This window comes from Corvus moneduloides, chromosome 4, assembly GCF_009650955.1.
Source record: "Corvus moneduloides isolate bCorMon1 chromosome 4, bCorMon1.pri, whole genome shotgun sequence".
Classification (NCBI taxonomy): domain Eukaryota; kingdom Metazoa; phylum Chordata; class Aves; order Passeriformes; family Corvidae; genus Corvus; species Corvus moneduloides.
Genome location: NC_045479.1, coordinates 42,428,758 through 42,444,780, shown reverse-complemented (window position 1 = coordinate 42,444,780; position 16,023 = coordinate 42,428,758). Strand labels below are relative to the sequence as shown.

General features: G+C 38.4%; 1 protein-coding gene across 8 annotated transcripts in view; it reads right to left on the bottom strand.

Moving 5' to 3' along the window:
* Positions 1 to 16,023, bottom strand: part of TAFA2 (TAFA chemokine like family member 2) — a 186,183-nt gene that overhangs the window by 41,996 nt on the left and 128,164 nt on the right. For all 8 annotated transcript variants that reach the window (XR_004239724.1, XR_004239725.1, XR_004239723.1 and 5 more), the window contains one exon: positions 12,061 to 12,167. Coding sequence is in view for 2 of the 8 variants with exons in the window: in XM_032106803.1 (XP_031962694.1) it covers positions 12,061 to 12,166 (106 nt within the window). In the remaining 6 variants the exon portion in view is untranslated. The remainder of the gene's footprint in view (positions 1 to 12,060; positions 12,168 to 16,023) is intronic.

Sequence of the window (16,023 nt, the reverse complement as noted above, 5' to 3'; positions counted from 1 at the left end):
TGCACACTTGACTGCACACTTGTGAAGTAGAATATACCTACCCCCTCTCCAGTGGCCATGCTCTTTTCTTCAGTCATGTTCCTCTTTACAAGCTCTTCTTCAGAGTAAACCCAGGAAAACCTAATGGCAGAGATGTTGTGACAGAAGAAGGGTAGAAAAAGGTGTTCTGTCTTTAAATCTCTGCAGAAAATGCAACTTGCAGGGCAAAAACTGAAAAGTCAAGAAAGTCATAAGACCAGTGAGCCATGTGTAATGGGGTTTCTCCTAATTCCCCACTTTTTAGCTGTTTGTATCCAATCCCAGCTTCTTCCCTAATATTAGGCAGAGGGCCTGAGTGCACTTCATTCCTGCCATCCCCCAGGATTCCAGGACTGGTGATCTTCTAAACTATACTATGAACAGGAGTACCCTTAGGAGGATGAAAGGTCAATTCTTTTCTCAGATGTTTCCAGAGCACAGCCTCTGCAGGATGCCCTTTGTCTTCTGCAACACAGCTTTCTAGCATACTATGTGGTGTTACAATGGAGGAGAAAATATGGACCATTTACTTTTCATAATTGAGATTTTCTGAATTTTCCCAGGTTTATAAAACATAAACATAGACATAGGAAACAGTATTTTAACTCTCCTAAGACAATTTTTGACCAAAACTAGCAGGAAAAAAGAGATTTGCATAGCCTTCATATGCACAGTGTGCAGCAGTGTAACAAGATGGCACAAAATTACTCTTCCTCCTTCCTTATTTAAACTTTTATCTTCTTTCAGATGTAGTCATATTTGCTCTTAATATCTTTGGCAGATGTTCTGGGGTGAATGAGGCAATTAAGAATCCAAAATTCCCATTTCTTCCAGATGCTTCTTTTCTCAATATTCACTCGCTGGAAATATATTTACTTTCCACTCTGCGGTGTGTACATTTAGCACACCTTCTGGGTTCCATTTCACAAAGTTTCCACAGTTAATCTGACAAATGCCAATGCATCTTAGATGAAAGTTTAGCACCAGTAATATTTTTTTCTATTAGTAGCATATTTACATAATAGAACAAAATTTAGTGAAGTTTTAAATAAGAATTTTACTTAAAAAATATCTTCATTTTGTTTTTCATAGGTACAGTACTTTCTGCTATCTGTCTGATTTTTAAAACTTAACTTTGGTTTTCCTCAGTTTTTCAGCTCACTGTAGGGATTTAGTGATAGTTTTGGTCTTTTCTATGATTATTTCTATTCACTGAGATTGAACTACAGGCTGAAGTGGTTCATCCTTGCTCCCTACACATCAGACACAATACATAGCCTTGGGTTCAAAACCTGGATCCAGAAAAATTCTGACCTTCTCAGTAATTCAGATAGCTCTCCTCTCATACATTGGTCTGGAGCACAGACTCAGCTGAAGCAATTCTAATAACTTGCGCCTAAAAATACCATGGCACAATGCACCCAAGATATGTGTTGGTCTTAACAGAATACTTGTATTGTGCATATCCTTTCTGCAGCTCTGCATTCACCCAAAATAACCCACACATTCAGCTTTATACTTCAGTCATTCCAAGGCACTTGATATTGAAGCCAGAAGTATTTTGCAAAAAGAATTCCAAGTCTACTGCATTTACTTGAGAACAATTTGAGTACAAGAGTTATACAAATCTATGGGGAAAAAAGAACAAGACAGACTTGGCAGCTCCTGCCTCAGCCTCCTCATCATTACAGGCAGAATTCTTGCTCAGCCTGGTAAAAGAGAGCTGCACAAGGCAGACTGCTCTTTTATGATTTTCCTGCCTTGTGTCATCTGAACCCCCAAGCCAGCCTCCATCCTCCAGTATTGCTCCCATTTAAGTAGAGAGGTGGTTTTTCTTGGCCACAGTTAAATAGTACTTTCACACTCCCAAACAGAAGGTCAAAATTTCACTACTATTTCTTTGCAAATTTAAGAGTTCTTCCAGACTTTCTCTGCATGCACACAAGTATCTTAAGGGCTGGTGCCAAGAGGATGAGGCCAGGCTCTGTTCAGTGGCGCCCAGTGACAGGACAAGGGGCAACAAACAGAAACTGAAACAGGAAATTCAATCTGAATGTGATGAAAAACTGCTTTCCTGTGAGGGTGTGTGAGAGACTGAAATATTATGGTTAATGGCTTAAACTTTGTTATGAAGGATTTTTTGCCCAATATGACAAAACTGTACAAAGAACTTTTGACCACTGAAGCCCACCCCTCCCTGAACATGCGTCCTGACTGGAACTTTGGACTGTGAGTGGAGCTGCCTAAGGGAACTTGAGACAAGATGAAGGTGACACTGTGTTCAACAATCTCAGGTCTAGGGAGAAGTAAACAAGGCTGAGGGAGCAGAATGTATCCACAAGAAAACCAAACCCAGCAGCTATCCTGAAAATCATCTTGGGCTGGGTTCAGGATGGGAGAGGCCGTAGCTCACAGACCCATCTGCTGAGGGCAGCTTTGTACACACTCCACCCCAGTTGGGGGTAGTGGGGGGAGGAGAGTTTTGGGTGTGTGGAGTAACCTCTGGTCAGCGGGAATGAGCACCCATCCTTCCTTACACAAACTGTCTGAGCTGTAAAACCCCCCCACCCTGGAAGGTCACATCCATGGGACATTCACATGAGGGACAGCTGAGGGAGTGTCATAATCCATCAAAGTCTCCCAAAGCTCCCCCCAGACTCATTCCTGAAGCCTTGCACCAGGGGATTACACATGATCCAAGTGATGCAACAGATCCAGAGTCTGTTGCAAGAGACAGTGTCAAACTTGCCTCCCCCAGGGGAAGTACCTGGGCATTCCCACCTTGCCTGAACATATATTAATCCATTGAACCAGAGTTTTATGGAACCCTCACCACCAAGAAGACAGACCAGAAGAAGAGGATCAATGGGACACCATCAGGTTCCACCATCAGTGAAATTTTCTACTTAATCTGTCCCTCTGTTTTTCTGACCCCACCACTCTCCCCCCCCCCCCCCTTTCTATTTCTTTCTATCTCTCTGACTCTACCTCATATTTACTTTTAAATAAAATCTATATTATTGACTTGAGCATATGGTCTCATTTGCAGCTTAATTCAGGCGAAGCATCTCTCTAAAAATTTTAATTAAATAGTATCCCAACAGGGTAACAGACCATTGGAACAGGCTGTCCAGAGAGGTTGTGGAGCCTCCTTCTCTGGAGATATTCACGACCTGCCCGGACACGATCCTGTGTAACCTGCTCCAGGTGAACCTAGATGAGCTCCAGAGGTCCCTTCCTACCCCAAAAATTCACAGATTCTGTGTATTTTAGCTCAACAAGGAGAAATGGAACAAATGTAAAATCCAGGTTTAACAACTAAACCTTTTTTAACACAACAGAATAACATTTGCAGATGTTTGCAGAATGATATACAGATATAAATAAACCTGTCACAGACCAGATTTCACTGGCTTCTAAACTGTAACATGAGACTCTATTTGAAAATTAGAAATAAAATAAGACCTTTAGAATTTTATTCTATGACCCTTATGCAGGAGAAGAGCTTTTAGGCAGATAAAAGAATGATATCCAAACTGAATCCTCCTGCTAAGAAACTTTCCCAAAGTTCCAGAAGCTATCCAATAGGTTGTGAATTATTTGCTATAGGAATTCAGGGAAGTACTCACACTTACACGTAAAGCTTGAGGTCTCACTTTTTAAAAGGAATGAGCTCTGAAGGGTGTTTCAGAGAACCTAAAAGAGATGCCTAAAACTAGATGCTGTGGAAAATTCCCTGAGTTTTCAGTTAGTTTTGAAAAGTACCACTATTTTGTGAAACTCACATAAATAAATTATAAGCACTTTTAAAAACACTAAAATGGTCCACGTAAGCTATTTCAACAGTGATGACCTTGCATTTTCCTCTTTCATCCAGGTCTCTTGTACCTCTTCACACATATGCATACATATATGCATTGTCTTCTAAAACTATGATAAATTTTACAAATCTGCATTGAGTCTTTTATGGCTGGACTAACTATCTCAAAGGCTTTTTCCCACCCAAATAATTCTATCATTCTATGATTCTAAATCTCTACTTCAGAGGAAGACTGCCTTAGTGAACTTTAAAACAGTAAATTCCCTCAGGCCTCCAGTGAACAGAACTCAATTTTTTATTCAGAAAGAAACTTTATAAACTGCAAACCAAAACAAAGAAATTATTTTTCTGTGGATACTTCCCAGAACAGCTGACTGCTTCTGAATGTCTCCTTGGCACCTGTATAACTAAAGAACATCTGTTCTAAAATATGACATTGTATAAGCAATTACTTAACACTGTTGTAGAGTAAATTCAGTGGAGAGTGTCAAGAGAGAAGGGCACAGTCTTTATACATCATCAGCAGAAAATTAATACAGATGAAAGTTAGATTAACATATGCCCTGAATGTTATAGAAATAATCTCTACATGGGATGTGCTTTTTCAGGCACAAACCAAACAATCTGAATATGGAAGATCCTTTGATTCAGATTATGGGGTATGCAGTAGATACCAGCGTTTATATGGGAGAGTCATTGCTGATCGTATGGAATGTATATTGGAAAGTCTAAGGAACAGTGCGAAAAAACTTAATACTGGCACTAGAATAGATGTCCTCCATACATGAAACCTGATCTTGACTTTGAAGATGGAATTGGTCCTAATCCTGCCATTACAGTAACTTTACACATTTGGATAGAATGGTTTTTGTTGTAAGGGACCTTAGAGATCATCTAGTTCCACATAGATAGTATTAAGGATCAGACCATAATTATAACATGATATTGATTCATTATATTTGACCTATAAATATGATATGATCTTAAAATGTTGAATTTGAAAATAATATAATGTAAAGGAAACTGTAAACTATTCAGATTTTCTTTTCAATTATATTCTTGTTTGATAGTCCCAGACGTATTTCTCCAAGGAAAAAAGACAGGAAGAAATGAAGTTGTCACACCAGTGGAGAAAAATCTGCTTGGTTTCTCCACCACAGAAAGCTGACTTCAGGGTCTTGGATATAAATTTGTCATGATCGTCCAATATATCTCAAGATAATCCAACCATTGGCTCCAAAGCCATCAGAAGACCCAAACACAGCCTATTCTACGTTTCATGTCAAATTCCAAGGCTGGAAACTTCAGCCATAATGAACATGCAGAGCTTTCCTGCACATAAGGATTCACACTCTCAGAGTAACTCAGTACACTCTTGTTACCAGCATTAAGTACTTACACAGAGACAGAAAATGACATTTCCTCAAAAGGTTTTTTTGGTTAAACTCATGTGATATTTGCCTTTAAAACTTTGTAACAATTTTCCTGTTTACAACTCCTATATTACGTCTCTACTGGAAGGATCATTTTTAAAGAACATGTAGCCCGTATACTCAATGAGTAAAAATGTTTCCAGAAAGGGGGAAGGTTCTGGGGAGTGGGCACAGGCAACTGCAGCAATGCCATTGGGTTGCTGTGACACAGCATCCTGCTCCATGATGTTTAATAGGAGTCTAAAGGAGGACTAAACAGTCCTTCTCGTACTTCCTGATCACAGCTGCATGTAACATCCATTGTTTTCCTGTTCAAGTCCAAGGAAAATTTTATATAAGATATTCTATATGACATGATACACATTTAGGCAAATGAAAAATTCAGAATATAACTGCAAGCCCAGAAAATAATATTTTAAATATGGAAATGATAACAAAAATATGTGCTACATTATTTGAGCACTTAAAATGTTAATGAAAAAAGGAAAATTCTGATCAACAGATCCAAGCGAGTTTACTGTGTAACAATTTATTTCATACTATTTTTATTATTTTAGTAAAAACTGTGGCATGCAAATGTAATCACTCTGTTTTCCTAGGCATAAGGATAAAGGAATCTAGCAGAATGCATTACTCAGTACACGTAACAACTCTACGGGAGGAATTTGAAACCAAGAATATAAAACTGGAAAAGTAGGTCTGATTCCAGTATTAGGGAAATGTCAGCATTTACTCATGATAGGAACAAGTAACAGAAAGATAAGAATAATATCAATGTTTTTTCAGTCCTAGCATCTTACAATATATTCCTAACAAAAAAGTATAGGAAAGCTTAATCTTCTGAAACAGAAAATGGCTAGAGAAACAGTTGATTGGTGGGACAGTTATCTAAAGGAAGATAACATTACTATAAATGAAAATATCAAAAAGTTTGGAATTTGAAACTGTAAAATCAACTATATAACATTTACAAGAACATACCATTTTTTGCAATCATCTTCTTTCCTCCACAACATAAAATCTGAATGTATTTAAGAAAATTACCCTGGGTACTCACTTGTAGAAACTTAATAAAAATTTGGCAGTGGGATTACAAAACCAGGCCAAAAGGAAAACCCTGCCCTTTTTCTTTTCTTAGAAAAACCTCAAGAAGCCGTACTACTTGCCAAATAGAAATATTTTTAAGTGTTCAGTATAAGGGAAAATGCATGATATATCATTGCAACCCTCCAACTTGTATCTCCATGGCTGCTTCAAGGACAGAGAAGATTCACAGCCAAGGTGATGGTGGGAATAATGAAGGCAGTCATTTGCTGTGGTGGAGCTCGCAGCATAGGGAAAAAATAGGTACAACTCTGCTACTGCAATGATTTCTGCACTCACGTCCCAGTGAACCATCAGAACTACTTGCAACTTGGCAATTAAAGGTTTTTTTTTTTCCTTTAGAGCCTGGCAGAAGGCCAAGGAATGTTATCTCCTGAATTCTAACAGATATGGTATTAACATTTTAGATTACAGTGACAGATAATGATATAAAAGTGTTTGACTGACTGTTCTATTTTATCTTTAAGCAAATGGCAATTTTTGGATTAGGTTCTGATCCTGATGACTGAAGGTTTCAAATCATGCTCAAGCTAGATAAGAATATCTAATATCTTTCTTCCCTATGACTGCTAAAATAACTATTATCTTCCTTTGTTTCTATATTTAAACATTAATTACACTTAGAATTAAGTTAGTGAAAGCTGCACACAAAGCATTCTCATTTAAAAGAATCTATCTCTGGGCCAAACTTCGACAAGAGATAAGATGGTCCATGTTTGAGACAGCAAATATGACTAAAGAGTTTGATGAAGCAGTACTGAGAGAACAACAATACATGAGTGGATGTGTCCACCTAATATTTTGATAGACCCTACTCACAGTTTCCAGCCTCACCTGGTAGCTCCTAAGGCATACACACACATTCCTCTGTATGCCTGCAACTTCCCTCATTTAAATATTAGACATTTTGTTTCTAATTCCAGTAAAAACCAGGGAATATGCAGAAAAACTCTTCTGTACTTTGTCAGGTCCACACAACCAGAAGGTGCATTTTTAAAACATGCAATTTACCCACAGAGTCAGATCCCTCACCAAATGTCACAGTGCAGGTACTTCAAAAAAGTGCAAAGTGAGGAAAAAACAGTACTTTATCTGCTTACCCTTTATATTAGAGCCCCCATAGTGGAACTGGGAGACCTGCATTTGGTGCCCTCTTTAGCTCACAGTTCAAACCACACATCTTATGTCCTCAAACAAAAGCATTACCTCCAATCAGGCTCACTCAGAAGGAAAACAACCAATCTAATGGTTACTTAGGTGGAAGGAGAGATGTCTTATATGTGGTTTCTGTCCTCTGCACTGAGGTTACTTTCTGTTTTTAAAATTGAATATAAACACCCTCTATTTCTGTGTTATGATTGTGGTCTTCTACACAGTGTAAAATCCTCAACAGAAAGAACAAACATAAATCCATAAAACAACTATAACCTCACGATGAAGGTATTTCTACAGAAAGTTTGAATACTTCAGAGATGCCCCATGTAACCATTAGGGCTATTCTCTATTCTTAGCCAGACAGAGTCTCAAAACACTAGGAATATAGTTTCTTGCTTCTCATAGTCACACCCATTTCCAAACTCAGGGCATGTGTGGCACAGGCTGCACCACAACATTGGTGTCAGCAGTGTTCCTGCCTCAGCAAGGCAGCTGAGGAAGGCTCATTCATCCAAGAAGGGTGACCTAACCCCCAGCTTCAGGAGCTCAGTAGCTCCTTCATTCAGCTGGATTTCAGAACAGCTCCTCCTCTGCAAGGAGAAACCAAAATTCATTGTCTCCTTGTGAACAGAAAGGCATTCCCTCAGACTTCTACTTTAGTGCAAATTCACAGACAAGTAGGAGCAGTAATTCTGCATCACATATCATAGTTTAGTTTATCTATATGATAGGTATCAGATTAATAAGTTCAGCTTCTGAGTGACTTTTTTTAAAGGAAAATAAATTATCATGACTTTTCATGATAAATCCAAAAATTCTCAATTACTTACCTACCTATAGTGTTTTCAGGTTCCATAACAAATTCCTTCTGGCATGAAAGTATTCATCATTAGCCATATTTTTAAACTATTTTTTTTCAGGTTTTAAAATTAATATTAAACATATTGTTTTGTATTTTGAGAAATAGTAAACTATGCTTAGATTCAAAAGCACTCTTCATTTAATTAGAATATTATATTGCATTATCAATGTAAAAAAAAAAAACCTAGTGATCACAAAAGGTTCACAGAATTATGTATTTTGAAAGGGTTTTTCATTTTAGGATAGAAACTTTGTGTCACAGTAGCCTCTTGTCTAGAAAGGAGTGCTTGTAAGGGGGTATCAGTACATTTTTTTCTCAAAAGGACCAGTCCAATACTTGACACCTTAAACATGGGCTGTGATACAATGGTCGTAAAATCAATTCATGCTCCCTATGACAGAAATTGCAAACAGGCAGTGGTGGTAAACTGATGCTTCCCTGCCACATCTGCCAGCAAACACTATATGTTTGTACAGGTTTGTTTGTTTTCCAAGGGTTAGCAATGTGTAGGAGGATCAGGATCAGTCGTCATCAGTTTTTCGACTCGTATACTTGACAACATCCTTTTGGAGATTGATATGCCTCTCTCCTCATACTGCAGCACAAATGCTTCTGTTACTGTGAGCTGATTCTCAGGTGCATGTGCCTGGGTAAGGCACCCATCACCGCGGTATCCGGGTCCACAGCAAAATGAAAAAAAAAGCAGAGTTAGTGGGATTTTTTTACAGAAGACAGGATAAATGGAATATAAGTATGTGCACAGCCAGGAATCACACAGGAGGACTCATAATCCTGTGTTCAGGGGGAAAAAATCAAGCTTTGAGTTGTTTTAAATGCTGTTTAACTTTTTTAGCTCTTGGACTTACTGTCCAGAATGATGAAACTTCAACCATCAGTCAAGATAATGGGAGCAGAAGTGTATTCAAACCAGACTTCTCAAGAGAAAGAAGGATGGATTTGGCACCCACACACATCACACTGAAAAGATGTAATCTGAAATCCCAGCTTGTAACCCTGTTTCTCAATTGGTCCTCAGAGACTGGTTTCCCATGCCCTGCCTTGGCCTCTCTTTTTCTTGCTGCTGACTTGGGAGTTTTCATTTGTGCCATATCCCTGAAATAAGTGCAACAAGCCTAGAGATAGCCTGTCAGAGTCGTCTGTTCATATTCCTCCTGAAGTCTGCCTGGAGAGCAGAAAGCTCATTAAAAAAATTTTCACACACTGATGATCTTTTTCTTCTTTTTCTTTTTCTTTTCTTTAACAATAGCTTTTGAAAAAGAGATGGGTTTGAAAGTTAGTGCAACTAGTGAATAATATGAGTAAGTCAATAAGAAAGTAAAGATTTTTTTTAAAAGCAGATTATGGATTTTTGGAATTGTAGGGGCTCCTTCAAAGTCATTAGGGCTTGTCATGTCAATATGTTAGTAAGGACTTCTATAAATGAAGATTAATGATGCTAGGGATAATTAGTGCTGAAAAAACTCACATATTTCTCAGTATTTGGAAACTCCATGCAAAGGTGAACAGCGTCAAGCTCTCCTTCAATGTACCTTAGCTTCATTTCTGCCATGAAAGCAGGGGGAAGATTTTTTTATGACACAATGGGAAATTAAACTCCCAGTATCTTTGGAAATGAATGGTAATTGAGCTGCATAACTCTGATTTTTGCTTTTTTAAAAATCCCCTACATACAGTGAGGGTAGCTGATTTACTAAATCCAAAAGCCAAAATCTTTCTGAATATTTTTTCTTTCCAAAAGAAACTGAACAGATAAAGTAGCTGTTTTTCCAAACTAAACACTCAAGTCATGCTTGTTGTTATTATTTTTCCCTGCAAGACTTCTTCATATATTTTGTTAAAGACATGAAAAGATACAAATTAAAGAAAAAGGAGTTTTTTGTTAGCTAGCAAGAATTTAAAGAAGTCCCTGCAGCTAATAATCTGATTTTTCAGGGGGGCTCATGAACTTTCCTTTTTTTTGTTTAAAAAAATTAGATATTCCCCAAGTCATCTCTGCTATAAGGCTGAGGCTCAAATGACAAACACTGTTCAGATAATTAATGGTATAGTTCTGCTGGGTTTTCCCTTGCACAGAAAATCTAAAATTGGTGGTGAATGTTTTTATTCTCAATTATGAAGCACTAATTCCCAAAATAGTCCTTATGATTATAATTTGTTTCTATGAAATACTTAATGATAGATGTTACTCATCAGTTTTTCAAAAATAGTAGCAAGCATACTTTGGCAAAGTTTGAATTCCATAGAAGCAAACACAGCTTGACCAGCCCATGTGTATGGAATCAAAATGGTCTGGATATTGGCTTTTTGGATGTTTAAAGAGAAATAATCAAAGCAAAAGAATTCTGAATGCTGGCTAGGATATCTTAGCTCTTTTCCAATAGACAACTAAACTGGGAAGCCACAGCAGAAAACCATATTCCGGTTTAGAGGGGGAAAAAGGCTGAGCAAAGGGTGTCCGCGCAGTTCGTTTCTGGCACGATGCCCATCTTTGGTGGCCTGCAGGACCACATCAGATTCTGTTTTGTCTGCAGTCAAATTGCAACTTGCAAAAGACTTTGCAGAAAGTGTCTCTGCATCCTGAAGTCCTGAATCAGTGAGGCATTTTGAAGAAAGGTATCTTCACACAGCAGAAAAATACCTAGCAGATTGATATATAAAAATACCTGCTCATGAAATGCTATCATCAGAGTGAACATTATAAAATCTAAATGGAAACAGAGAAATTAACTGACTGGGTTTTTTGGAATCCTTCCTCTGGGTTTAACTCCTTAGCTTGTGGTAATACCTTTACTTTATCCAGGTTGTTAGAGTTTATTCTGATCTTGTATAAGCAGATAAACAGCCGACGCTATACAATGATGAAAAATGGAGTTCAAAATCCTATTATACTGCAGATCACATTTCAAGTTATATTAGCCTATAAGAAGGCATTAGTATGTGAATCTGGAGAGCTTGTTCATTGTGTTAGGGTTAACAGAAACACATGCAAAAGAAAGACCTTTTTACAATATTAAATAATCCATCACAGCTTGTGCTGGTATGTATGCATAGATATTAAGGGCTGGAATGACCAAGAGGAAACAACTCTCACATTGTCACAAGCTACTAAAGTTCCTGGTCAGCTGTTAGGAGTGAAGCATAGAAATCAGACAACGCTGCAAAGCAGCAGTCTTTTTTTGATGATGAAACAATCTCATTCAATACACATTATTCATGAAGTTAGTCTTGGCAGATAACTGCACACAGAAGCATCATGTATGTTACTAAAAATTGTTCCTTTCTAGGGTTCATTCCAGGAATTCATTTGCATCATACATATCTCCTGATATAAATATTTGTATGAGACAAGAAATATTCTTTCTTTTTTTTTAACCATGCTTTTTTTAGCATTTTCCAACTATACCATCATTACAAAATGACGTAAAATCAGAGAATGCTGAAAATGGCAGTTGAAATACTTAAACTGTCAACAGATTAATAAAAGTCTATCCATTGAAAACTCTGATTCTTTGGTACTGATTAGTGAACCAATGTCAGGAGACACAGATACACACAAGGAGAAAATGTTGCATAGACCAGACTCTTCTGAATTTGTTGATGGAGGCCACAGATACAACAGCATAATAGAACAGGATAGAATTTCTTACCTTTATGATGATTTGCCCCAGATGCTAATTTCCCCCACAGCGTTACAACAAATATTATTATTAGCAGTTTTCCTTTTGTTGCTTTCTGTAAGTATCTCTTATTCATCCTGAAAACAAAAATACACAAAAAATAAATATTTATCTTAAGATTTCTTAAAAAGACATCTTTTTCTTAATTTAAGGAGAATTGACTAATTTTTTATAAGTGGCCAGCTGACAATCCTAAAGTTTTAAATTCTGCTTAGCTCTACATGAGGTACATAGAGAAGCAACATAACCTCCCTCCCTGACCTGACAACATTCCTACACCCTACACCAGGAGAATTCAACATCATCATCATCATTTCTCCCAGGGTAAAAACAGTGTTCATAACCACAGCAGACTCCAAAGCTGGCAAGAAGGATGAACCCCTGCATCTCTGAGCAGGTTTTGATAAACAGAGCAGTTCCACTAGTGTGTCTGAAGCCAGTCATGGTAATGTAGTTCTCTCTGATTATACAGTGGTGTTTTAACTTTTGGGATTGCAGGTCTTCTTGGATTGAGCCCATGAGTCATAAGGCAATAAGAGATTTGAATAGACCTTCAGCTCATGTACCAATCCTCCTGCAGAGAAATCCTGTTAGGAAGACCTAAGTTGTTTGGAAACATGAAATAGAGCAGGGCAGATTCACTACCCTCTCCCCTGTCTACCTTTGGGTAATGAAAAGATATGATTAACTGCACCAAGGGAAATCGCACAGAGCCCCCTCATCTCACTCAGTGATGTTTTCACTGTGACAGCAAGCCACCAGGGTGGTTCAAGCACAAGATAACACATGAGTTATTTCTCAGTAACCTCCTCCAAAGACAAAATACCCCTCCACCTGCCAAAAAGACAAGTTCAGGAATGTAGGCTCTGGTGCTTAAGGATTATAGTTGTGCAGAGTGGCAAGAGGTATAGTAATTGAGTCCTTCTCTCACTTCTTCCCTGTAGAAGAACCCTAGGGAGCTAGCTATGAAACAGATCTACACAATGGTCCTGTTTCTGCTGATAGGTCAATAGAACAATGATAACTGTTTCAAACCATTTATACTAGAAAAGCTGAAAATTTGATCACTTGAACAAAATTCTTGCTCTATTGTAATGCCTGGAACTGGGTTGCTTTTCTGAGCAGAAAAAAATGCATTGCTTCATTATGGTTGCACATTTTTCTCCTATTATGTTCATAAGAAACCCAAAGGAATTCAAGTGTTTTTCCTCGGCTCATGTACAGTGCTGTCCTGGGCAGCCACAACTCTGAAATGCAGACTGCTATAACACAGAATTAACCAGTACTTTGTTCAAAGTCCCAAATCATTTTCCACTCCTTCAAAACAATTCCTCTCCTCTCAGCAAATTTCTTTCAAATATAACACCACATGCTGATAAGGCAACACACACCTCACAACTCCACTTATGGTTTCCAGACTTGAAACCAGACCACTTCCCCCAGATCTGCCAATCTTGCTCTCCAGGAGATTGATGAGCAGGCTGTGTGTAAGAAAACACGACTGAAACTAACAACCCACTGAAGAGTGTACTAAACCCTTTTAAACATGAATTCAGAGCAAACAGAACTCAGCATTCTTTTATGGAAGTCATGCATTTATTATGTGTTTCCCAGAGGTTTAGATATCACGTTTATCAAGCAAAAAGAGAGAGGAGTAAGCAAGTGCCATAGCCAGGATGGTGCATGTGCACCTGAAAGCCTGACTGATTAATAATCACAGCAGAGGTCACAGTGTGCTGCAAACCACTCTAAGGTCTGCTTTCTTGCACTTATTCCAGTGCTTTTGGAGTGTAAACTGCATATTCATCATCAGCTCCAGGTTTATGAACCACTCAAAGCTAAAGGGAAATACATTATTTGTCACTGTAAATAAGAACAAAAAAATGAAACTGGAATGCACATTCAGCATATGCCCTTTCACAGCTATCTCTGTGAAAAGAATATGAATTAACTCTTTCACTCTAGATTCTCATGGTGCACCTGTTATGCTGCTGGTGCCAAGTCATCTCTCATTAAAATCAAATCTTTCTTCCTCACCTACATAACACTGCGCAAAACCCAGTGGGAATTGCACCATTAAAGCAAGGTTGAATCTAATACAGTTTCTTCCTGTATTCTGCTGATGCCAGATTCCCTCACTGTGCTGCGAGACTGGCAGCAAATGCACATCAGAAAATGCAAATGCATCAGGAAAAACAGTAGCAGCAGGAGAAAGAGAGAAAACCAACCTCTCTGCCTGTGAACCGCAGCCCTCAGGATGCATGGCAGAGTGAAGATAGAAACCTCTGCACACAGCTGAGAACACCAAAAAGGAGTAAGCTAGCACTGAGTGAGACTGTTTTCTGCTAAGGCAGGGAACGGTTTCAGCTTTGACACAGAAAATCTGGGCTCAGTGCCATTGCCAGGTTTCCCAATTATGAGAAAAACTATACACCATTTTCTGCACCACAAGCCTATTACATTATTCTGCACTAGTTATTTGTGGTATTCACCTTTAGAAGGATAAAAATCTGAACTGTGTCTAATAGTAGTCCCATAGTAGGCATAATTAACAGAAAAATCAGTGCAAGTAGCAGTTCTGGTTTGGGACTAATAGTTCAGAGGCCACCAGAAGAACTACAAAAAAAATCTGAGCAGTTAAAGCATCCATAACATACAGCTACTGAAATTGAAAAAGCTGGGAAATTATATTAAGCATCAAACTAATTATGCTGTATAACCCTAGACCTAGACCTGTGGTTGTGTGCATTGTCCACTCGCAGTGGTCAATCCAAGGACAGACGAGTGGCTGCATAAGCACAAACAAGATATGAAGATCTCTGCTCTGAGCAGTCCTGCTACACACAGGGACCACACTGTAGCAATACATCCCTAGAAATAAAAAATGAAGGGTCTGTAGTCCAAGAAGCTGAGTGGTTGGGATGGATGCACAACACAGTGTGTCAAGAGCTAGAAAAGAAGGAGCATGCATTATCACCTGGGCTTGGAAACTCTGATGCTGGCTATTTTGTTGTTGATTTGCAAAATGGCCCATGATAGAGCACTGAAAAGATACTGGAACTAGATAGCATTTGACCCCATCTCTGAAACAACTATTAGCCTCTTGCAACCCTGATCGATGTCAAGTAAGCACATTCAGGAAATAAAATTGAGTCCATTTCAGTACTGTTATTGCACTAACATAACTGGCTGTGTTAAGTAGGACAAATGAGCTCTGAAATGATGTCTTCTTTTACTAGAGGTGATGCAGAGCTCCACAGACAAACTATAGATATTAACCTGAGCAGTTTCCTTTTTGAGACATTTATTCTTTTATTTACCTTCTTTTCTGCAGAACGTCTCCCTCACTGTGATCCATCCAGCCTTCAATAATGCCACAAAGCTGATCAAAACAGAGAATAGCCATGGTATAGGAAATACCTGCATCTGAAATTCAATTTTACACTAGCTTTATGTGTAACAAAATATTTCCTTCCGTTTCTAACCCAACATATTGGATATAAACCCAAGGAATTCTCAGCACTTTCACACAAAAGAGGACATGAAATTCTGCTGTGTCTGAGTTCATTTTTCAATGTGCTTTGAGGCAAGGAAAAAGAAAGATAGCTCCTTTTGTGGTTCAGGAACACATTCAAAATATAACAGAAAGGTATCACCCACATAATTCAAGCAGGCAGTGGCTGAGTGTGAGATGGCTCTCTTGTGCCCAGCTCTTCACTGACACCATACACAAGGAATACATTCATAGGATTTGTTACTTTTGCTCCCTAAGATTTCTTTTCCCTGAAGCACACTCCATGACACCAACACCAGTCTGGTATCATGAACTCAAGAATAGACTGTTTTGGTGATTAGTAACAAAAAAAATCCTGCAGGACTTTTCTTCTCAGGGAGAAACCATATCTGATGCTGCAGAGGAGTTTCACAAGCTGC